Source organism: Odontesthes bonariensis, chromosome 10, assembly GCF_027942865.1.
Source record: "Odontesthes bonariensis isolate fOdoBon6 chromosome 10, fOdoBon6.hap1, whole genome shotgun sequence".
Classification (NCBI taxonomy): Eukaryota; Metazoa; Chordata; class Actinopteri; order Atheriniformes; family Atherinopsidae; genus Odontesthes; species Odontesthes bonariensis.
The window spans coordinates 26,526,700-26,549,816 of record NC_134515.1 but is presented as its reverse complement, the minus strand read 5'-3'; the positions used below and the strand labels follow the sequence as shown (position 1 = coordinate 26,549,816).

Genomic DNA, 23,117 nt, shown 5'->3' with positions numbered 1-23,117 from the left:
TTCCTTTGACCCGGAGGTGTAAAAGGACACGTTTGGACATGAAGAAATGACACTGGAACATTTTGGACATGCTTGAAGTCATTGAAAATAATCATTTATTTCTCGTTCACTCGTCTCAGGTGATGCAGCAACAGCACAAACTGTAGCTTAAACCGTGGCCCATCTCCACGAAACAAACTTCACACATCTGTTTTTAACCAATAACATTATTTATTGTTGCTCATAATATTTAGCTTTTTGATATACCTCCTATGTTACAAGTACAATGTGCAATGCTGTATAAAAACAAAATGGATATTTAAACCCAAAGGATACTTACAGTTCTACTTGTAACCACCACAGAGAAGTGCACGACTCTTTATCTGGCTACTCCTGCAGTCATTTAAAGGGTAAAAGTCGGATGAGGTTTTTAAGAAGCCTGCCAACGTCATAACGAGGCCTTTTGGTTCATTACAAAAAATGGCACGCTACCAGTTTCACACATCACTGTTTATATAGTTTTAAGTAAGCAGATGTACTGCTTTGGGGCTTAATGTTGCCTTCATCAAGGGGGAAACACTGACTTTGGAGTGTTCGTCATTCAAAGAAGCTCTTTGCTGTCCACATTTTTGACCGAACAGGTTTTCCACATTTGATCCCAATTTTAACCAACTGCAGCTTCACAAACATCACCTCAAATGATCTTGTCTTGAGTCAGCGGCGATTGGGGCTAAGGAGGACAATTGTAAAGAACTATGGAGATGTGCCATTAGAGAGAATTGAGGTTACCTCTGTAAACAATTGTTTTGTACTGTGTCTGAGGCAGACAAGAAACTGGAGGCTACATTAGCAGCTAGCATAGCTCACCTGATTCATATTTGCTACTGTTGAGTTACATTACGCAGAATGGAGGTGCCAGGCTTTTACAACCGAGGGAAATCTATGGGATAAATAAAGAGATATCCTTGCTTATGTAAAATAAATTGCGAGCTAATTTTAATATTCCACGATGAGTCTTAACATTGGTCAATGAGTAATGGCGCAATGCTGAAGTGTTTGAGTGCTTATGTGAAAAAACACTTTGATGCTTAAATTGTTGAAGCAAAAGATGATATCTATGTTCGTGATTCTGGTACGTGCTTAAGGACGACCATAACTTTTTCTAAAGCCAGCATTTTGAAGACCTGGCACAGCAATACCACTAAACAATAAGTTGCCAATTTATTTGACACAACTTGCCTACATTAATGTACTTTAGTGTAACAGTCCTACCATGAATGCCACCATCATAATGGTCATAATGCTAAGTTTTTAGTTTTTTTTCTTCTTCCCTTTGAATTAAATTGTTTTGCAAAGGTGTTGAAACAGCAGACAGATGTTTCTATTAGTTTGAGCCCCCATCTGTGTCAATGATAGTTTGCTAAATAACAGGAAAAAAAAACATTTTGTACACTGCACCGAATAACTTAGTCAGCTATCGTTTATATAAAATGGCAAAGGCTCATTTTGAGTGAGTCCAAAAGTCTCCCATCTTGTCAAAGCTTTGCTAGACTCAATAAAAACCTCACACGTGTCAAACGTGCGCGCGTGTGTGAAACTCAGTAGTAAGAGGGCTAAAAAAAATAATATATCATCTACTGAGATCCCTATTTATGCATCATGATCAATGTTTTGATGTGATTTTCATTCCATTTAGTTTTTTTCTTTTTTTTTCCCTTTAAGTGCTTACATTTATGAACAAAAAAAGAAAACAGAAATAATAATAACGGAACTAATACTTTCAGGATTAAAAAAGTGTAAACTTTCACAAAATATAAAACAGACACATTCGAACCATAAATTATAAACATGTAGTCATGCATTTGTTCACAAGGCTGCATACCGTTAAGTTTTACGTTTTATCTTACAAATAAAATAAAGTTAGATATTTCTCATGTGGTATGTCATGGATATTTACATTATTATTCATTAGTATTTAATGCATTAGTGTGTGGAGTATCATGGAGGATGCTCCAGAGTGAGGATTAAAGTGTTTAAAGGACTAAGAGTGTATAATCTTTTTGTGCGTGCGTGTGCATCTGAGGAGGGTTTTTTTGCTGAACTGGAGCAGTGGCTAGGGTTACCGTGGTAACTATTTTGCCTAAGAAAACCCTACTTAACATAAATTTATGTTACTTAACATCATTTATCTGATGTCACAAGCTGCCAAAATATTTGATGTCAGGTTATGACAAATGTCCTATGTCATCTGATGCAGTTCTGCCCGTCAACTAACTTATGAGACTCCATAAGTCGACTTGTCATAGTCTGAGTGGTGTGGTAAGTGTGATCCCTCATGGTAACAGTAATGTACTGCACTGACAGATTAGTGTCCGCTTGTGATGGATGCTCATTGAAGGGTAGCTGGAGGTCTTTGCTCGTGTCCAGTGAACTACGGAGGTCCCGTATGGGACGCCTGTGGAGACCCCTGATAGGGCTGAGACGGGGGCACCCATGCTCCAGCACTGGGAGGACGGCTGGGCTCTCCGCTACCTGACTGATCCAGTTCAGCACTGTCGCAGTCAGAATCATCACACAAAGCCCGACTCTAAAGATAGAATAGCAAGTGAGAAAAGGTGTCATACATGAGCCACAGCCGAGAGGAATTTCATTTTGTTGTTTTATGTTTCAGGAAGTGGTTGAAGGCACTCAAGTAAAAGCAACAATAGAGCAATGTAAAAACAGTCCGTTACAAGTGCCTGTACCGTACTGCAAAATAACAGCATATATTGAGTCAGTGTCCCACTGCAGGATGTGCAATTTAAAAAAAACGGCAAATTATCTCCCACACATCACGCTGCACCTTTTTTTGCTGTTTGATACAAAATGAAAGCTCAAATGAGATGCAGAGGTAAATAAAAAACTGATGCTTTTTTGGCAATTCCTTGGGTTGTATGTTTCCAGAATTGTTGGCAGGGCCTTTAAAAAATGTTTCCACAACAAAAGATGATGTAAATCATTCGTTTAACCATTTTAAAGTGGCACCACAAAGCTCTGCCACAAAGCTATCCCAAGTGCAAAGCAGCGAAAAGCCAGATCTGACTGACATCCACTGCAAATACTCTCCTGTTGTGCTGAATCACTGACTTCAGCCTTCATTGACTGAAAATTATTAAATGAATGCAATCTTCTAAAACAACTGATTCTTCACCGAAGAAAGACTCACCTGCTTTTTTTCTCTCTTAGCTTTGCTAAAACCACTTGTAGAGTTGTTAAACTTGGGGAATGGTTTGCGTAAGAAAAAGTCTTCGCAGTAAAAAAATCATTTTCAGCTTTTTAAAAAAATTTTTTTTTAATTCAAAGCGCCTCTTCTCCTACAACAAATGCACCCCATTCAATCTTTCAAAATCACTCCCATTTCAATGCATTTTTTCCTAATATTGTGGAGTCCTATTATTAAGCATAACAATACTTCCGTACATTCTGCGGTAAAAAATAGTTCCAGTAAACCTCCCTGCAGCAGGTAAAGATTTATAGTGAATAGTTTCTCTGCTCTAGATACAGTTTAACAGTTTTGTTATTTGGTTTCCAAACCTGGGGGTCAGGTGCCTTTGAAGGGTAATCAGATGAATCTGGGGGGTCATGGTTTTGGGAAATAAATCAGGAACTGGATTTTACCAAAGCAATCAGACTCATACACATCTGTCATGTGGCAGCAGGCCCCAACGTGATAACTTTTTTTCCTCATTACTTTACCTCATTAGGATTCTGCCCGGCGTCCAGCTGAGCTTTCCCCTGCCCCAGTGCTCCGTCCTTCTCTGACAGGCCATCAGAAGCCTGCGCAGGATCAGTGTTGTCCGCCGGGATCTCCGATCCCTGAGAGAGAAGGTCGTCACTGCGGTCGTCCAACCTGTCGTCGGTGTTGGTGCTGACCACGTCGGGTGTCCCACTGTGAGAGTGGTCGGTTGTGTGGCCCTCCTCGCCGTCTGATACCGACAGGTTCTCTGAACTGAACGTAGATACCGACTGGCACTTGGTAATGCTGGTCGGGCGTCTGGAGAGATTTAAAAAGAAAGAAAAACTGGTTTGAAGATCACTGAGTTTGATGATGTGTGAGAATGACGCAAACCGAAAAATTACTTCTTAGTTCTCGAAACAAATCTGCAAACTGTCAGAGAGGAAAGATGGCTTAAGGGAATTTTCCAGTGACGAAGGACAGCAAGTTACTCACCGTCTCCGTGGCAACTCAACCTCGCTGTCAACTTCACCCTCCTCCTCTTCGGATGACACTCCACGCCTCTGTAATCAGAAGCAGAAAAAGATGCACAGTGAACATGTTTAAAGGACAGTCAGAAGGATGGCGAGGAACACGAACAAATATCCAGTACTGTACCTGTTTGCGTGTGATAGCTGCCCTGTACAGAATGGCTGAAGGTGTGAGATGCTGACTCCCAATTCCCCCTGACGCCCCCCGCGGTAACCTCACAGCACCAGCTCCATCCTCTTTGTCCTCCCCGTCGTGAGAAAGGCGACGAGACCCCAGGGATCCCCTTCCTGCTCCCGCTCCCCTCCCACATGGCGAGTCTGGACTGCTGGAGAACGGGAATGACGCAGCATCCTCGCTGGGAGTGTCGCTGCGTGGAGGAGTTTCTGTGAGATCATCCAGACCGGCTGCCCCTCCCTCTGACCCCCCTAAACCGGCAGAGGCGCTGAGGCTCCCCCCTCTCTCGAGCCCACTTACTGAGGGCTCCCCTTTTCGTTGGCCGTCTGCCTCTAGTGTGGTGCAGATGAGGTCTGGGCTGGAGGAGGAGAACTGCCTCTGCTGCTGCTCGTGGCTGAGGCCTCGCAGGGCTGCAGAGGGCTCCAAAAGCTGCTTGGAGGTGTTGGTGGTAGAACTGTTAGCCTGGGCAGTAGTGTCCCTGTTAGGGGAGGACTGATTAGCTTTAAGTCCAGCCAGGTCCCCGCTGCTGCCCTTACCTGTCTTGCGATGGCGGGTCTTCACTCTCCGAGACCGGCTGGGAGAAGTGGAGCTTCTGTTTGGGCAGGCTGGGATAGTGACTTGCATTACAGAAGAATCCATTTTGGGAATGATGACCTCAGACTTAAGGATGTCTGGCCTAAAAGAGTGGGAGGGATTAGTCAACAACTACACTTACGCAAGCCTGATGAATATTCATTCATCCATTTTAGTATCAATCTTTTATCAAATACCCACTGAAATGAGATCTCACACCTCTTTCCAGAGGGCAGTTTCTGTGGCACGTTTCTCTTTTTCATGAGTTTGTCCATGGAGTTGGAGGAGCTGCTCTGTCTTGAGCTGTGGTGCTTGAACAAACCCGGATACTTTTTATCCAAAGACTGCTCTCTCCTGAAAAGAAATAACAAATCACATCAAAGTGTGCATGTAAATGTGCCGTGGCCAATTCATTTGTAGGATACATTCAAAGGTACCTTTGCAACTCTTTCTCTTTGAGCTCTAACTGCAGCATGACAGCGCTAAGCTCCATGTAAAGGTTATTAGCCCTCTCCAGTTTCCTCTCATAGTGTTCACGTATGTCCAAAGCATGCCTGAAAACAAAAAGAGGCTGCTTATGTCATTGTGTATCTGCCTGAGAGAATCCAGATCCTTTGCAACAGATGTACACTTAAGGCACTTATTTCACTCACAGAGGCAGATAAAGGAGAGGCAACAAGAGGAGGGACAAAGGGAAGTGGGGTCATGCATACACACTTACAATTACAAGGATCTGGCGTAGCATGTTGCCTTGAGTGCTCATCAACAATATACCTGAGATCCAACAGCGAATAACAAACCTGAGCTCCTCTCTGCGTCGGTTGATCAGTTCCTCATCAAGTCGGTGAATACAAGTGCCCTCAGATTTAATCTTCTCAAAATGTTGTTTCACCTCCTCCCGCCATTCAGCCTGTTGAGCACACATTTCTGTTAACCAGCTCTTACCAACTGACTTAAAGAGCAGTTCTCTTTTGCGTGGCATTTAATTTGACTGATTACTTTGATGTATTTCTCTGGTTGTGTATATTGACATACAGTGGAAACAGTAGAAATAATGAAGCTCCACCGTAGTTTTGCAAAATGACAAAAGTACATTTACTTAACAGCTTGCATGCTTCCTTTACCATCTTTCATGGTTTCAAGGGGCCAAAGCAAAAGTTTGAGCATCCTACGTGGTCATCGGAGAGTAATAGCTCCTTTGAAAACTGTCACATCTTGTGAATGCTTTTAGCTCTTATATTCAGGTCATTTTTTCTGCAAAATGCTTTTAGTTCTGTGAGATTCCTGTAAGCACTGCTCTTTTTTGGACTACACATATTTCTTGAGGATGTTTACTTTTGAGGGCAACGGCAAAAACCTTCAACTCGTGCATCTCTTGAGGTAGTCCATTGTGGGTTTGTTTTTATTTTCTGTCAGTCACACAGGCTGCAACAGAAGCCCAACATATCATTAATCCATGTCTCTGCTGTGCATCTAGAGATATGTTCTGTTATATCTTCATCATTTCAGAGGAACTGATGCTTCCTCTGACATGCTTGTTCAGGTGCTTACTTGCAAACTTCTAAAGCTGAATTTTGTCATTATTGTGTCAGTGTTATTGCATTTTTATGGGGTTTAATTAATTTTACTTTGCAGTTGTAAGCAGATGTGCACATGAACCCATGGCTGCTTATCAATGGAACAAGACTTAGAGTATTTATAAAGCTCTGAAATTTGTATCAATTGACCTAAAAGATGATTGTGAAAAAGCCATGGCCCACGGAAGCTAAACATGTTCTGACATCTTGGCAAAAGCTATCTGAAACTATCCTGCGGTGCCCATTCTTTTGCATTGTATTCCTTTCTTTCTTTTAAAAAAAAATAAACTGATCTCGCTTAAGATAGGAGGCTGTTTCATCTTTAGCCATATTCCTTCTGAGGATCGGATAACCCTTAAACTCAGATATTTAAACAGAAATTTTGACCATTCCCAAAGCCCCAAACATTGATTGCAAGGTAAGCACAACCAAAAAGGTTACCCATACCTGACACTTGAAATATGTCTCTTGTGGAGTGGATAGTACATCAGCTGACGCTATATCCAGATGAAGAAGGATCTGACGAAAAGAGGGCCTATTTCTGGGCTTACAGTTCCTGCACATCCAAGATGGGAAACACAGCTGTGTACATTCACCATGCACTGTAAAATCAATAAAGTCTTTAAACTATAGACTAACGCCTCTCCATGCAACTTCACTCAGCCATCAGCTTTAATACTTTCATCTGCTCTCATATCCTCATTCCAACTGTCCATTTCCAGGCACTGCTTACCAGCACTGTCTGAGGAGGATTTTGAAGCCATCTGGACAGCTCTCAGGTATGGGCAGCTGCAGACTGTTGTTTCCCACTCCCCAGATGATGGCAGATGAGTCTACATCTTTGTAAGGGATCTCCCCAGTTAGCATCTCCCACAGCACCACACCAAAGGACCTTTAAGATAAGCAAAGCTTTATTTGTTCAGACAGTTTCAACGTGTTCAAGTTATTGTCAACAAAAGTGAGAGAAGAGGAAATTCGATTAATACAAATCACAACAAGAAAATTCAGACTTAGAAAGCACCAGTAAGCACAACTTCAAATACCTGAGAGGAATTTCCGTTTTTGTAAAACTTGAATCATAACTATCAAATCATAGTACTGACACGTTACCTCCTCTTTCTCTGTAATGTATTATACTACAGACAACCGCTAAACTGCCACACTGGATCAAGAATCAGATGTGAATGATCATCAGGCTCACCAGATATCCACTTTTTCTGAAACTGGTTCATTCCGAATGACTTCAGGAGCCATCCAGGCTACAGTGCCGGCAAACGACATCTTCGTGCTCTTGTCACTGAGCTCCTTCGAGGTGCCAAAGTCAGAGATCTTAACCAGGTCGTCATGTGTGATCAGCATGCTGGGGAAGGTGAGATTACACATATAGTACATAATAAAGAGCAAGTCATGAAATTTCAGTTCTTATGCTGAAAGAAGCTGTCACCAGGATGACTGCTCTGAGTCTTACTTTGGGGACTTGAGGTCTCGGTGGATGATTTTGTGGAGGTGTAAGTAGTTCATGCCGCCTGCAATGCCCATGGACCAGTCAACCAGGAGGGAAGGAGTGATTTTACGGCCCGCCCTCAGCACCTCATACAGCTGGCCTTGGGCACAATATTCCATCAAGATACAGTAACAGGGAGCCTGGGTGCACACACCCCTGGAAAAAAGCAAGGCAGTCAGATGGCAGAACACTGGTGAACAGAAAAAGGGAAGCACAATCAGAGCTGCGTGACTGGAAGTTTGTCACAGTAAAATATCAGTGATGAGTTTCTCACTTGAAAGTAATGATGTTGGGATGCTTGAGTTTACGGAGGTGTTTGATCTCGGTCTCTTTGATGTCCCGCACTTTCTTTACGGCCACCTCTTCTCCGTGGAACTTTCCGAGAAAGACGGCCCCCTGCGCCCCGCTGCCCACCCACTGTAAGTCAGAAATTTCCTCAAAAGGAACCTCCCAGGACTCTATACTCAGACCAACAAAATAAACATTGATGATTAAATGTAAAAGCAAGAAATGGTTTCTTAGTGGCTTTTTCACAGTAATTATTTAGTTGATAGCTATCACACATTGGACAGCATCCCAATGTCTATATAAGGATTAAAGGGGCTGGCTGAGCCAATATGAAGCCCATGAGCAATCAGGACACAACTGCATCATACAAAGCACCTGCCATGATCACACAGATGATATACTGGCACTTATCAAGCAGTCCATTTCATTTATATCCGGAGCTAAGAGAATAACTGGATAAGAAAGAAGAATCCACTTATAGTCTAATCTGTCTGTCATCTGTCACACTGGCATTGCTTAAATGACTGCGAAGGCATGGTCACTAAAGACGGACGAGCCTCACAGAATAAAAGAGACAGGCAGATCAATTCTTCATGAGGTCCACTGAATGGTCGACATCTCTTGAGAGCTGCAGCAGCGAAGGCAGAAGCACATGATGCCCCCCCCCCCCTCCAGCTGTGAAACCTCAGCGTAGCTGATGATGCTGGAGATGAGAACACAGACAAGCTGCCATCTGGACAAGGTGTCAGTCAGTGAGCAGTGAAAATTCTGGAGTTTAAGATCTTTGAAGTAACAAAGCAGATTTATTCAAGAGGTGTTCTTGAGTACAAGGCGTTTGTTCATTTTCTGCCACTTTGAATTTCCGCTCCTCTACATTTCAAGGCTTTGTACTCAAGTTTTTTTTCCCCACATTTAACACACAGTCAGTTACTTTTTGTTTATTAGGACTTAACAAGAAACACATCAATACTTTGTTGAAGGTTAAAGAAGCAATTACCAGCCTTTTTGGCAGTGGTTTGAGTCCTGAACACGATTTAATATAACTGTATAATATTAAATAACTGTTTGACATCCAGCTCAAATGATTCTATATTTCATAAAAAAGCAGACACTTGGAGCTGAATAATTGCTTATACCCCTCTGTACTTCTATTTAAGAAGAACTGGACTTAAACTCATTCCACCAGTGTGAAGATGAAGCTTCAAATATTCATCTTCTGTGGTGCTCTATTAAGGAAGGCAGCACAATAATCTTATGTGGTGAACAACTAACATGTTAAAGTCTGATCTCTCCTTCCAAACACAGCACAGTCAGATAGCACAGAGGTGCAACATACCTTCTTGGTTGTGTTTATGTTCAGTAGAGTAGGCCTTTCCAATCATGGTCCAGACAGGCTTTAGGCAGCCAAACAGTCCCTCTAAAAAACCTCCACTTCCTGATTGTAGTCGAATGTTCTCTGCTTGGCTCCGAACAGCGCCAGCCTCCGGACTGTGTCCTGCCTCTGCACCGCCGGCAAACTGGCAGGCCTCATGTTCATGTAGTTTCAGCACGCTGTTGTCAAAGTGGCCTGAGGGTCCATCACTGGGAGTGGGGCTGCTGCCGCCCGGCGCCCCCTGTCCGCCAGTGTCAATGGACAGTACGTTTCGGAGGACACACTGTGTTGGGGTCAGGTCCGTTTCTGGGGTGCAGGCAGGGGTGTCTCCATCGAGTCTTCGATAGGGGGGTTCTGAGATGGGGGTACTAAAGCCTGACAGGGAGGGGGAAGGGGCACGGGGCTCATGGATACAGGTCCCACTCATCAGGGGTTTCCCCAACACAGCAGGTTAGGGTGGATGGAGGATGGACAGATGAGAAGGAAGCCTAAAGGAGAAGATTCAGCATTGCAAATACATTAGAATGAGGTGTGTGTTGATACTTTTCCAGATCCTAACATGTGGGTTGTTTTCAGAACTGGACAGCTCCACAAATGTGACCATCAGCTGCATTATGGAGCTGTCCAGTGCTGAACCCAACATTGCCTTTACTGTCAACTTACTTCCAGTGCTAACTTTCTTCCATTCATGCAATGCAAAACACCACAACAGTGGAGTCGTGATGTGAGTTGGGCAATGAGCCAGTTTATCCACTCAGTCAGTTCATTTCCACAACCAAATTCTGTCTGAATCACGTAGTAAAGCCTCATCTCTGTGTCTGTGAATGGGAAAACCAGGCGGCCCAGTGGAGCCATCACCCAGAGTGAAAATGGGCTTTATGAATGAATCTACCAGAGGAGGTTGCACAGTCCACAGAACCGACTTGTCACCTGCTCCTTAACTGTCCCTCTTAGCAGCTTCGGTGTATGACAGGATCACAGCCAAGAGGCTCCCATATGCGGACCGTCATGCATCAAGTGAAGCGCTTTGTGTGTAATAAAGAATATGACGAATTGCATAACCGCCACAGTGTGGATGTGTACGTACGTCCGTGCGTGCATGCGTGTATGAGAGAGAGAGAGAGAGAGAGAGCGCACATGTACCCAATTCACACATCGTCCACCAGCTCAGTGTCTTGTACTGCACCACTGCACAAGAAGCGAAATGAGAGCGTGGAAAAATGGGCAATAGACATCCACCAGGCCTGTGCGAAGGAAGAGTGCACACACAAACACACACACTCTGGAAGATCAATCTTTAAATAACCGAGGATGTGATGATGACACTCAGAAGCATCATAGCCGACGTGCATGAATTTCAAGCCCGATGGTACCTACTATGGTCCATGCCAAGTGAAACTGCCGCAGCGTCTGTACATTTACTCAGCGTTGGCATCAACACAAATATTTCGTAACGTGCGCTTTCTCGCTGCACAAATATGATTTTGTAGCATTCATCGACGATGATTGGCTTCTTGGCAGCATCAGTTCAGTGGTGCAGTGTGAGGAGCATGAAGCCACCGCACCAAGCAACGGCATCCTGCCCGAACGTCCTGTGATGCCCGATTTCTTATTCAATCAGCATTTAACCGGATAGCATGACATTCCCATACCTTTCTGCCTGGTTGATGTCGCGTTGTCAAGTGAAGGGGTGGGCTCGGCTTTCTGCTTGTTCGTGTTAACGAGCTAATCGTTGTTTTTCTTCGCTCCGAGGTGCCTCTCGCATTTCCAGCCCCCGTATCCACGAGTTTCACGTTACCGGGATGGATCCCATCGGGTAAAATGTGTTATCAATAACCGGGGACCCATGCAACGTGAGGCGCGCTGGGTTTTTTTTTTTTTTTTTTTTTTTGAGGGGGGGGGGGGGAGCTTTCGCCTTCCCAGTGCTGAATTGACGTCACGGAAAGGTGAGTTGCGCCGCGAGAGGGCGCTGCCACCACCCACCCCATCCACCCCCCTTCTATAGGCGCATATGAAAGACTGCTTTCCATCAACACATCCATCATTTTCATTCGCAAAAGGTGACAACATTGGCGCGTGTCACTCAGTGATTTCTGTGTTTGAGCTTCAATGGATGGTCCCGGAGCAGCAGGATGGGGGGCAGTTCTGCGTCTGTTGCTGCTGATGTGTCCTTGAGCAAGACGCACTGGATCTCTGCCCGCCCGGGATGCCGGTGTTCAACTGACCGCGGCTTTTGCTCTCCCTAGAAAAAACGGAAGCCTGCGTCATTAATTTCTTGAAATACCACGACGGATCTTAATTGCCATTTGAGAAAAGTTATGTGCGGACGAACAGCTAGTTTTCGCAACACGTTACACAACACGTTATTTGTTCTCCTCTTGGTGGCACTTGCCGGGCTCCGTACACACAAAACCCTTTCACTAAACATTTCAAAGAATATGGCACCACACAGTAGTTCACATTTTACAGCATTTAACAATAAGAAAACGTGTAGGAAACAGAAAGGCCGCGACACTTCACGTTTAACATTTTAAGAAACATAACACAGCATCACCTTTCCACGACACAAAATTACATTTCACAACCCCCCCTCTTTAATTTTAAGATCAGGCTTAAAACGCTCCTTTTTTACAGTTTTAGGGAGACCCTGAACATCCCTTAGTTATGCTGCTATAGGTCTAGGCAGCTGGGAGGCCTCCCATGATGTACATGTAATGTACATTGTGGGTTTTTTTCACATTAACTTGTGTTTCTCTGTCTCAGGCATTCCTTACCTTGTGTTATGGTGATTGTTGTTACCCCTTCCCTGTCCCCTCTACTCTGTTCTGGTCGAGGCTGGAGGTTTCCTTCTCTTAAAAGGGAGTTTTCCTCTCCATTGTCGCCTCCTGCAGACCCAGGACAGGGGATTAAAGAGAAGTTTTGAAGTGATCTGTTAGTTTCCTAACATACAGCAAGGTAGCTTTTTTATTTTTTTATTAATAAATTGTAATTTTTCTACTATTTTCAATTTTCAGCATTATAGAAATTGGACTAATTTGGTTGGTAATGATTTTCGATTTAACCTGAAAAGTTTTGTGTTGTTAAACATGTTTTCTGGTTTGCTTCCTCTCTGAAATAGTTTGGTTTTGGTTCTGTTTTCATATCTACTTTTTATGTGAAGGGAAACGTTTCATTCTCTTGAGATAATGTTGTGTTGTTTATTGAAATGTTCTTTTTGTGCTTGTCTCATGTTGCTGTGTTGTATTTTAGCCATCAGGACTCCTGCTTGCCTCAGTCTGCCGGTAATATCGCACTGTGACCTGAGGGGGGCAGCACGTCAAAGTTTGTTCACCTAATGTTGTAGAACATCTCCGTTCTTTTTGTCCCTCCGTCTTCCCGTAGACCACACGGCGGGATCGACTAAATGTAAAGAACTGTGTCAAAACAACGTAACGTGGCCTCTGTTACCTTATTTTTAGAGACCCACCGAATGACAATTAACCACAGTGTAGAGGACACGGTACAAGGTAAGGTCCACGGCATATAAGACGTTGTCCTCATTACCGCGAAAGCTAAATAGTTAATTAAAAAAAGAGCTAGCAATAGCAGGCTTGTTATACCACTTTAATAGTTAGCTAGCTAACTAAACGGCTTTGAAACATGTTCACTGTCTGCGTAACGCTGTTGTAACGCCAAGTTGTAAACAGAAAAACCTCGTCTCTGTTTAACATTACCTGATGGGTCCATGGCGTGTCTCCAGGTTCTGGAGGCAAGGTTTGACCGTGGGGAAGATGTGCTCTCTGGCGTTGTTTCCCCCTCCGCTGCCCTCCGGACAGACCACTCTGTGCGAGTCCAACAACGAGCTGCTGTCAGGAACCAACAGTGAAGAGCGACTCAAACAGGTCTGCGTCACAGTTGTTGTGTTTCTTTTTCCAGAATATCTTGCACATGTCTTCCACTGGGGCCAGTTGTTCATTTCATCGTCCATGGTGGTCATGGAAGGATTTTATAGTCGCACTGCTACATTTAACCGCGAGCATCACCTCAACTGTTTGTCTTGTTGAAGTATGTTTTGTGGTGTGTTTTGTGCAGGACTCCAGTGCTCTGAGTCTGCATTTTCCCAGAGAGTCTTTGAAGCTCCACAGTCGAACAGAAAGCAGCAGTAAAGCAGCTTTCCTGGACCACTCCGAAACACTATGGATGAGGAGTGCAGCGGCATGGTAGGACAACGAATAAAACTGACGTACTATCAACAGTCACACAAGAAGTTCTAGAGGGCTCTGATCTGCATGGCATTACACTGAGAAGTGCTTCTGTTTTTAAGCTTTCCTTCATTAGAGTAGGTTGGTCGGACATGAGTCAGTGTACTTAAGGACAGATCAACAATACCATAATCTGCAAAAGCAGGTGGTTGAATTAACTAAGACAAACACATAAAACAGATCTTCTGTTAAGTTCTTGGAGCTTGCAAAGTCAAGAAACTCCACTCCATTCTATTCCATACAAATGTTCCACATACACAGCTCGAAATATCTGTATAGATTCTGTACAATCCCCTCAAAGGGATTATGTTATGTGGCCGGCTGGTGTTGCTGCAGATGTATAAAAACAAAGCGGCGTTGAATAATTTCATACTTCTCTCAAATTGTCTTTTATACTTTTTTATCAGCTATAGTATTACATTCAGTAGTTTTATTTCATAGGTAGGTCTTTATGTTTTGTAGACTTCTAGGATTGTTAGTTTGGTGTGATACCTGCACTCTCGGGCCGCTTCATTGGGCGCACCTGCGAAATTTTGATTTAATCCAATCCAACAGCTTGGCCATGATGATAATTTTAAAACTTTACATTTTTTAAGCTTTTGTCGATGTTAATAACTTTACTTTTCTGTTTGGGTCAAAATGAATGGTGGTGTACTGCACTGTGTCACATTCTAAAGTGTCCTCCTATTAACTGGGAGTATTTGTTCAGTTCCCGTGACCCTCATACAAGATGACTGTTAACAGCAAACGTTTACAGCTAAAGATGTTAGCGCATTTCCATGAAGTATCGGTCTCAGCTTCCCGTATAATATGTGGTTCAACAGCAATAGTTTGTGCTTTGATCCCTCATCCTCTTTGGGTTCGTGTTGTAATGTTATTAAGAAATACACTGAACCCAAAGCTCTCTTAACACATTGACTCCCAAGTCACGTAAAACTACGTTTTTACTGCCCATGCGATGGCTCCCACATGGTAAAAATACGTTTTTACGGTTTTTTAATGGATTCTGAATCTATACATTCTAATGCACATTCTGTGTGATTTTTGTAATTATGTGATGAACAGAACTGACATAGATGGCAGTCAAAAACTGGTGTCATCATCTGGACATTTTGATCATTGCGCCAATGGCTTTGCGTCAACTCAAGAACAATTTTGATAACGCTCCATTGATTGTTGTGCATTTCCGCATTTTGTCCAATTGCACGTGTCGGTTTCCAGAGGGTGACGGTAAAGTAACATAAACAAAACACAAGAAGGAGAAGAAGACACGCGACAAGTCTAAGGAGGCGGTCTTATGAACAGGTTAGCTTTGCAACATGCGACACGACGCAAATCCTCTGACCCGGATATGTAAGTATCTAAAGTGCGACAGGCTGAAAGAACACACCTTTCACAAAAGCCCCGATCTCAGTTTGGTGGATACCCGCCTTGGTTTAGCTAAGGATAGCTCGCTAATGGCGACACCTAGAGACACGCAGTTTTGACCCACAAAGATTTTAAAGTATCAGCTTTCAAACGAGCCATAACATGTTTCAGTGGCCCTATCACATAATAATCTGTGACTGTACAAAATACGTCAAAAAAATGGTTTAGAACGCTGGGATTCTACGACATAATTCTGTAAAAAACGCTGGTAGTCAATGTGTTAAGACACGAGTACATACTTTGAACGAAGGCACCGATCTAATATTTTAGTAGCATTTACTCACTGTCATGAAGTTTCATATAAAAGATAACGGTGTAACTGTGGTTTTTAACCCTTAGAATACACGTGCTGTCAGTCTGTTTCAAAATGTGCACCAAACAGAACGGCTCTGAAGCTCAAATCGCTGCAGCCTTCCAGACAAGTTTTGTGTTGCCTCAAACACAACAAAACACAACACACCCAGCAGCTTATTTCAGTATTCCAGTGGTGTTTTGAGAGGCTATATTGCAGTTTGTTAAGTCTATCACTGACAAAGACAACGTATCGAGTTTCTCTCTCTGTCTTCCAGGCGGGATGGTGGGTTCACGGGGCTGCTCGATGAAATTACCACCTCGCATAAAGAGGGTACGTGACGCACGGAAATTTCATGTGTCGCTTTAGGATCTGAACTCGCTGTCCCTGTGCATTCAGCGAGGTGCAAACACATCAACTCTACTGTGACTCTTGCAGTGCCTAAATGGCTGTCGGTGAGCTCTGGTTGTATCCTGGCATTGCTCAGATGGGTCTCCTCCTTTCACGGCTCCCTGTTTCCTCATCTCACAGTAGGTTTTGTATACATTTGATCACGAAAGGGCTCGTTGCGTTGAGATAAAAGTGTGCATTACCTGTTTGTTTTTCATAGCTGAGCAGTGAGGACATGATCGCGGAGTTTTCACAAGTGCTGAACTGGTAAGTGCCGACAGAGTGATGTGTAGCTCCTGTTTTATTGGTTTTTTTTACAGGTATTGCTTTAAAATGTATTAATCACGAGAAAAGTGAAGCCATTTACTCAGGTTTTGAACTGTGGTTTGGTAGAGACATGTTTTATTTGCCAAACAATTAATCAGGTGATTTGTCGTTGGATTGATGGAAATTAACATAATTGCCAGGTTTCATTTTGTGTAGCTACATTTACTGAAGTCTTTTTTTTTTATTATTATTAATTTGTAATTGATCTCTCTGTGCTGTGATCCCTTCTGTGTCATCAGGTCCGACTGTGTGGTGCGAGCCTTCGCCTGGCATCCACACACCGATAAATTTGTTGTAGCATTGTTAGACGACTCCATCAAGATCTACAACCCCAAAAGGTACCGTTACTAAAACAAAACAAAACTGTACTGTTAAGTTTATAGTTCTCATTCTAAAGTGTCACCTTTGAAGGTTGTGGTGTTTTTTGTATTGGCGCTTAGCTTTCAGTAATACAGTTAAACTTTGACTGCACGCTTTTCATCTAAATCAGATAGGATCAACATAAAGTTTTACAGTTCAACACGACTGTCGGCGTGTTCACTCCTCGTGAAAACAGTCGCACTCTGTGCAAGTACATGATGCAACAAAGACATACAGTCCCCTCCAAAAGTATTGGAACAGCAAGGCAAATTCCCTTGTTTTTGTTGTTCACTGAAGACATTTGGGTTTAAGATCAAAAGATGAGTATGAGACAAGAGTTCAGAATGTCAGCTTTTATTTCCTGGTATTTACAACGACCTCCACAGTGCAGGGGTGAAGGTATCACAATCCACTGTTCGAAGAAGACTCCGAGAGCAGAAATATAGAGGCCATACCACAAGATGCACACCACTCATCAGCAGTAAGAGTCGGAAGGCCAGATTGAAATTTGCAAAGAAGTACAGAGATGAGCAGCAAAAGTTCTGGAACACAATCTTATGGACTGATGAGACCAAGATTAATCTCTACCAAAGTGATGGAAAGGCCAAAGTGTGGAGAAAGAAAGGAACTGCTTATGATCCTGAAGCATGGTGGAGATAATGTCATGGCTTGGGCATGCATGGCCGCTTCTGGAACAGGCTCATTAATATTTATTGATGACGTAACTGATGATGGTAGCAGCAGAATGAATTCCGAAGTGTACAGAAACATTTTGTCTGCCAATTTATGGAGAAATGCATCCATACTAATCGGGAGGAATTTTATCATGCAGCAGGACAATGACCCAAAGCACACTGCCAATAAAACAAAGGACTTCATCAGGGGGAAAAACTGGAAGGTTTTAGACTGGCCAAGTCAATCACCTGACCGTAACCCGATAGAGCATGCATTTCACCTCCTGAAGAGGAGACTGAAGGGGGAAACCCCCCGAAACAAACAAGAACTGAAAGAAGCTGTGGTAAAAAAGCCTGGAATAGCATCACAAAGGAAGAATGTAACAGTTTGGTGATGTCGATGGGTCGCAGGCTTGAGGCAGTTATTGCAATCAAGGGTTATACCACCAAATATTAAATGTTATTTACTTTAAGATTATTTGTTTCTTTACTTTTGCTCACCTAAAAATGCTGTGGTGTAATACAAATGGTGATATATCCTAAGTTGTTTAAGGCATCTAGATGTAAATACCAGGAAATAAAAGCTGACATTCTGAACTCTTGTCTCACACTCATCATTTGATCTTAAACCCAAATGTCTTCAGTGAACAACAAAAACAAGGGAATTTGCCTTGCTGTTCCAATACTTTTGGAGGGGACTGTAGAGCAGTGTTGTTCTTTGACCTCTCCGTGATTCTGTGGTGGTATTATCACTTCTCCGTCTTCTTTTGTCCTCCCTCAGCGCTACAACGCCCACCCTGAAGCACCGTCTACAGAAGAGTGTTGCAGCGGTGCAGTGGAAGCCGCTGTGTGCGTCGGCCCTTGCTGTTGCCTGTCAGAACTGTTTGCTTGTGTGGCACGTTGACCCCTGCTCGCTGTCAACCAGGTGCGTTATATATCCAGGATGCCTCCGGGTCGTAAAAAAAAACATTCAGTCCTCTAAAGAAACGAAAAGGAAGAAGTTTGAATATCATTAACAAATTCGGTTACGTTTCATTCTTGTCAGATGTAAACGGGAGAACTTTTAAAACTAAAAGTGGGAGTGACGATACAGGATTCTGTTTTTTCATGCAGAGTTTCAGTTCACACTGTTTGTGGCGATCTGTATCAGTTTTAGCAAAATATATAAATATAAGATATGTATAATGTTTCCACATTAAATTGTACAATAATGACTCCACCCATGTTGGGCATTTTGCCGACTGGTGTATGTACATCATCCAAAATGTTTCCAACAGTGTTCAAACACAGAGAAAGAGACGTGCACTTTTTTTTAAATGTGTGACCCTGTATTTCATTTTAGTCTCCTGTCAATGATGTCATATCTCAGTATAGTCTGATTGCAGCTGAAGAGGGCTGTTGCTCCATCAACACAATGACTAAAAAACAATTCCCAGATTAAAAGTTTATATGAGTGTCTGTAAAATGCCTAAACTTGCTGTCACACAGGCCTTTGCCACACCTGTCCACTGCTTCTTCAGACTCCCTGGACAATTTACTTTGCAGGACACAGAAGTTGTTGATCTACCAATCACACGTTTTATTGTATTAAGAGAAAAGCTGATAACGTATGTTGGATTCTGATGGATCAGCTTCTGTTCCCTCTCTGAAAGGGGCTGTCTGGCAGTGGTGAAAACATTCTAAATGTAGCGTACGCTGATCCTGCTACTCCTCACTGCTTATTCATTTTGGGGGCCCACAGACTGCAATCTAATGGAGCCTATTTATTTTACATGAGGGTCAGTAATAACAGAGGTAGCTAATGCTGTGTTTTTGTAGTTAAAGCCATCTCTCACGTCCCTTTTACCCCTGCTGGCCACAGAATTTTACTTAGCATACAGTTCCATTTTTGCTTCACTGTATGCTCTTCTCGTCGACCCGTCCAGGCCTTCGTCCAGCTGTGCTCAAGTTTTGTCCCACCCCGGCCACTCTCCCGTCACATCCATCTCCTGGTCTCCGAGCGGATCTCTCCTGGTGTCGGCCTCGCCAGTTGATACAGCAATGATGGTTCGAAGCAGGAACTTCCTATTTAAGCTTGATTCACAAAGATTGAAATTCTGCCCTTTTTGGGTTTTTTTTGGTCTTTGTACCTTTTTAAGATAAACTCGTCTTTCAGGTTTGGGATGTTGCCGCGGAGAGCTGCGTACCACTTCAGCGTGTTGGGGGAGGTGGTGTCACCTACCTGTCCTGGTCCCCGGATGGCAGCCACGTCCTGGCCTCCACACCATCTGCCCTGTTCAGGTTTGGAAAAAACCTCAGAGATCAGAAGTTTCTAAGCTTCTTTTTAACGCTACTACATCACATTTTAAGTAAAGACCTTGTTGTTGATGTTGTTATTTGTCCGTGTGAAACCAAGCGATTGGCCACTTGCCGTGTTTTAATAGAGTCCTGCCTAAGTTTCAGGAATGTTAATCAATACTTGCAGAATTAGCAGCATAGTTAAGGTACTGATATAAGATAATCAATGGTTAGAAAGCTTTTAAATGTAGATGAAACTGATCTCTTTCTTCAGGGTTTGGGAGACCAAGATGTGGACCTGTGAGCGTTGGCCATGTTTGAAAGGTCGCTGCCAGGTGAAAACATGTCACCTTGTTTGAAGTTATTGTGCTGTTAAGTGACCAAATATTCTCTGACTCTTCTGTTTGCCTTTGTGGTTCAGTCTGGCTGGTGGAGTCCAGACGGGAGTCGACTTCTCTTCACTGTTCAGGGGGAGACGGTCATCTACGCTCTGACCTTCACTGGCACACCAGGTCAGCTGCCGCTACTGAAACTTCTAAACAAACTCGGGCATGGCATAACTGACCTTACAGCTTAGATTCCTTTCTTCTCTGGATGCATTCCGAGTTATTACGGTGTCGTAACTGCTCTGACTTTGTTGGTAACTTTTTGTGTCACAGAGTAAATAAGATAAATAGATAAATGATGTGCGATGTCATTGTATCCGACAGGCGTAACTACAAGCACGTCGAAAGGGCCACAGGCGGCCGCCGTCGTGGCCGACCTGTCGGAGACGACCTTTAACACACCAGACGGAGACATCATGTAAGAGCATCTGAGTAAACGGCGTTTTGGCCGACTTTTAGCCTAACTGTATCATGAACAGAGGTTCATACAACGGGGTGAAAATGTTTTTATGTGAGTGGCATAAACTGGCAGGCAGTAACTTCTGATTAACTACGGTGCTTCTGTAAAGCTTTGTGCTACTTCTGCTTTATTTTAATTTGATTTTACTTAACACTTCCATGCCTCTATTTCAAAGTACCGTCTAGATCAAACTATTGTGCAGTACAGCAGCTAGCAAGAAGTCATAATGAGATCCATTCACTGCTTATGTGATTAAATGCAACAGCCGGAGTAATTATGAATAATGAGCACAGTTATTTTTTTTATTATGTAAATTCATTGTGTTGCTACCTCTGTATTTTTGCGATTTGGTAATACTTCTAATTTAAGTACATGGTCTTAGTATTTCTCTAATGACCGAACACGTGTCACTTCATCCTGTTTCCTTTCTGCCAGTGTTGGTGGAGAGATTCAGTCTTTAGCCTGGGATCCAAGAGGAGAGAGACTCGCAGTGCTTCTTAAAGGTCTCTCGTTTCTTCTGTTCGCCCCCTATTGAAGCCCGTCAGCATTTAAGTTTAAAGTGCTCATTTCAGTCTCATCTGTCCTCTCAGGTGATCCACAGGCAGCAAACCGGCCGCCAATCATCGCTGTGTTCAAGACCAGAGCAAACCCCATCTTCGAGCTTTTGCCATGGTTTGTTGTCCGGATCATTTTCATATATATATATTTTTTTTACTTTTGGCGGAGTCTACATGTTACCGCTGTAAATCTGATCTGCATATGCTGAATATTCCTCCCTGTTTAGTGGTTTTGTTCAAGGGGAACCAGGCGTGGAGCCGAGACTGATGCAGTTCCACCCAAATTTCAGGCACGGGGCTCTGCTCACTGTGGTCAGTCTCACACTTCATATTCCCTTATGTTATTGTGTTTTAGGTACTTTTTTTTTTTTTTTTAGTACTCATTATTAAGTTGCTTTTATCTGTAAATCCACTCTTGCAAACTTCTTTCATGTCGTTGCATCTTATATTAGATTTAATCGCCTAACCCTGATTAAAAAAAAATGGCTTCTCCTTGGGTTATCTACCTGCTTCAGAGTGAAGTTTCTGTCTCTGTTTGCAGTGTTGGTCCAGTGGAAGAATCACTCATGTGCCTTTTTACTTCCTGAGCGCTGCCAACCCCCATGTTGGCCTCAGTGGGAGTCCAGCCATGCCTCACCCGCAAGAGAGGCCCGCTGACTTTGCCAATCAGTCGCTCTTTACAGAGTTCATCTCTTGACCATCCAACAATTTCTGTAATCAATGATTGTTAATAAAATGATGTAGAAAGTGAATGCTTTGCAAGGTTTTCCTTTCTTGCTTATTTATTCAAATTTAAAGCAAATAGACATTGGAGTCATCGCTTGAACTTTGAGTCTTAGTGTTTGCGATATAAAGTTCGATCTTCAGGGATCAGTCAAATACTGTTTTTACTCTAAACAGGGTTTAGTATGAGGGATGCTTACACTTTGGAAGTGTCAAAACAGGAGCTGTTGTTAGGAAATATAGTCTGCTAATACACTAATATCATGCTATACCCAACAAACAAACTAATTATTTGAAGGAATTATGGAAAAACTATGGAATATTCAGTTTTAGGATAAAGGTTGCATTACAAAGATAAGTTGTAGAACCCCCCCCCCACACACACACACACACACCCACCCCACTGTATTTGTGAGATTCATTACTTATCCTGACATTTGAAATCCAAGCAGTACTATTGAGTTAATTCACAGACCAGAAAGTCAGACATGTAATAAACTCAATGCATTTTTAAAGGCAAAACTTTCAAATATTTATGTGTTGTTGTTCATTGTCTTATGACATTAAACATACTGAGCAATTGATTACTGAAAGGGAAATAAATTTGATTAAATACGACACCCGGTCGCTCTGAAAGACTAATGGAGGGAGGATGGATCGGTTACATTAAGTTGTGGCAGGGAGCCAATTGTCAACTTTGCAAGAGTAAAGTTTTTGTTCAGGATTAGAAGGTGTGAATCTTTAATGTAGCTTTTCTTAATTCAAGTTTCACGCTTTCTTCCTTATCAGCACAGGATGACTACATTACCCACAATACTAGCAAAGCTCACCATCTATGCACTCAAGGAGACCTTTTCTCATTATTGTGACCCACTAGGTACTCAATAATTTATAGCATCTATGAAAGATTCTGTAATAACTTAGTTATAACATATTTAGACATGACATAACATATCTTTAAGCTGAAGATCTCAAGAAATACGAGATAATATCAAGGTTAAAGGCACAGAGAGAGAACGGTGCTGGAGGAAGATTTTTTCAGTACCATATTTAGTAATGATGCCATTTAAGTTTCCAATGCAAATGTGAACAAGCACCGTATCCGTGGCAACAGCGCTTCCTGATTTCATCTGTTAATGCCTGATTTTGGGACGGGAAGAGATGTAAGGATTTCTGTTTTCCCAAGACTTTTTGTTGTTGTTTTTACAGGAGTGTATTTTTGTCAGGCAATGTTTTCTGACTCATTTCAAAGGGCAAGCAGACGATTTGAAAATGAAACCGTATGTGTG

The 23,117-nt window shown here is 42.8% G+C and overlaps 2 protein-coding genes across 3 annotated transcripts; one reads left to right on the top strand and one right to left on the bottom strand.

The window, feature by feature from the left end:
• Nucleotides 1-190: 190 nt before the first annotated feature.
• map3k12 (mitogen-activated protein kinase kinase kinase 12) lies at nt 191-11,581 on the bottom strand. 2 transcript variants are annotated; one of them, XM_075474954.1, is made up of 14 exons: nt 11,366-11,581; nt 9,678-10,201; nt 8,328-8,511; nt 8,018-8,209; nt 7,751-7,909; nt 7,283-7,441; nt 6,997-7,105; nt 5,773-5,882; nt 5,410-5,526; nt 5,174-5,326; nt 4,352-5,075; nt 4,190-4,257; nt 3,715-4,012; nt 191-2,566 (listed from the first exon to the last, which is right to left on the bottom strand). In XM_075474954.1, exons 2-14 carry the CDS (start codon nt 10,138-10,140, stop codon nt 2,411-2,413), a joined length of 2,892 nt encoding a protein of 963 aa, XP_075331069.1. In that variant the 5' UTR covers nt 10,141-10,201; nt 11,366-11,581; the 3' UTR covers nt 191-2,410. The 2 variants fall into 2 exon arrangements, with proteins under 2 accessions (XP_075331069.1, XP_075331070.1); XM_075474955.1 differs by having other exon boundaries at nt 5,192-5,326.
• A 1,350-nt stretch (nt 11,582-12,931) lies between these two features.
• On the top strand, nt 12,932-21,857 carry aaas (achalasia, adrenocortical insufficiency, alacrimia). The gene is made up of 17 exons (XM_075474953.1): nt 12,932-13,219; nt 13,453-13,594; nt 13,785-13,912; nt 15,952-16,007; nt 16,113-16,204; nt 16,285-16,331; nt 16,631-16,729; nt 18,207-18,350; nt 19,351-19,471; nt 19,581-19,705; nt 19,977-20,037; nt 20,124-20,214; nt 20,413-20,506; nt 20,984-21,051; nt 21,139-21,220; nt 21,333-21,417; nt 21,647-21,857. Exons 2-17 carry the CDS (start codon nt 13,484-13,486, stop codon nt 21,800-21,802), a joined length of 1,560 nt encoding a protein of 519 aa, XP_075331068.1. The 5' UTR covers nt 12,932-13,219; nt 13,453-13,483; the 3' UTR covers nt 21,803-21,857.
• Nucleotides 21,858-23,117: the final 1,260 nt, after the last annotated feature.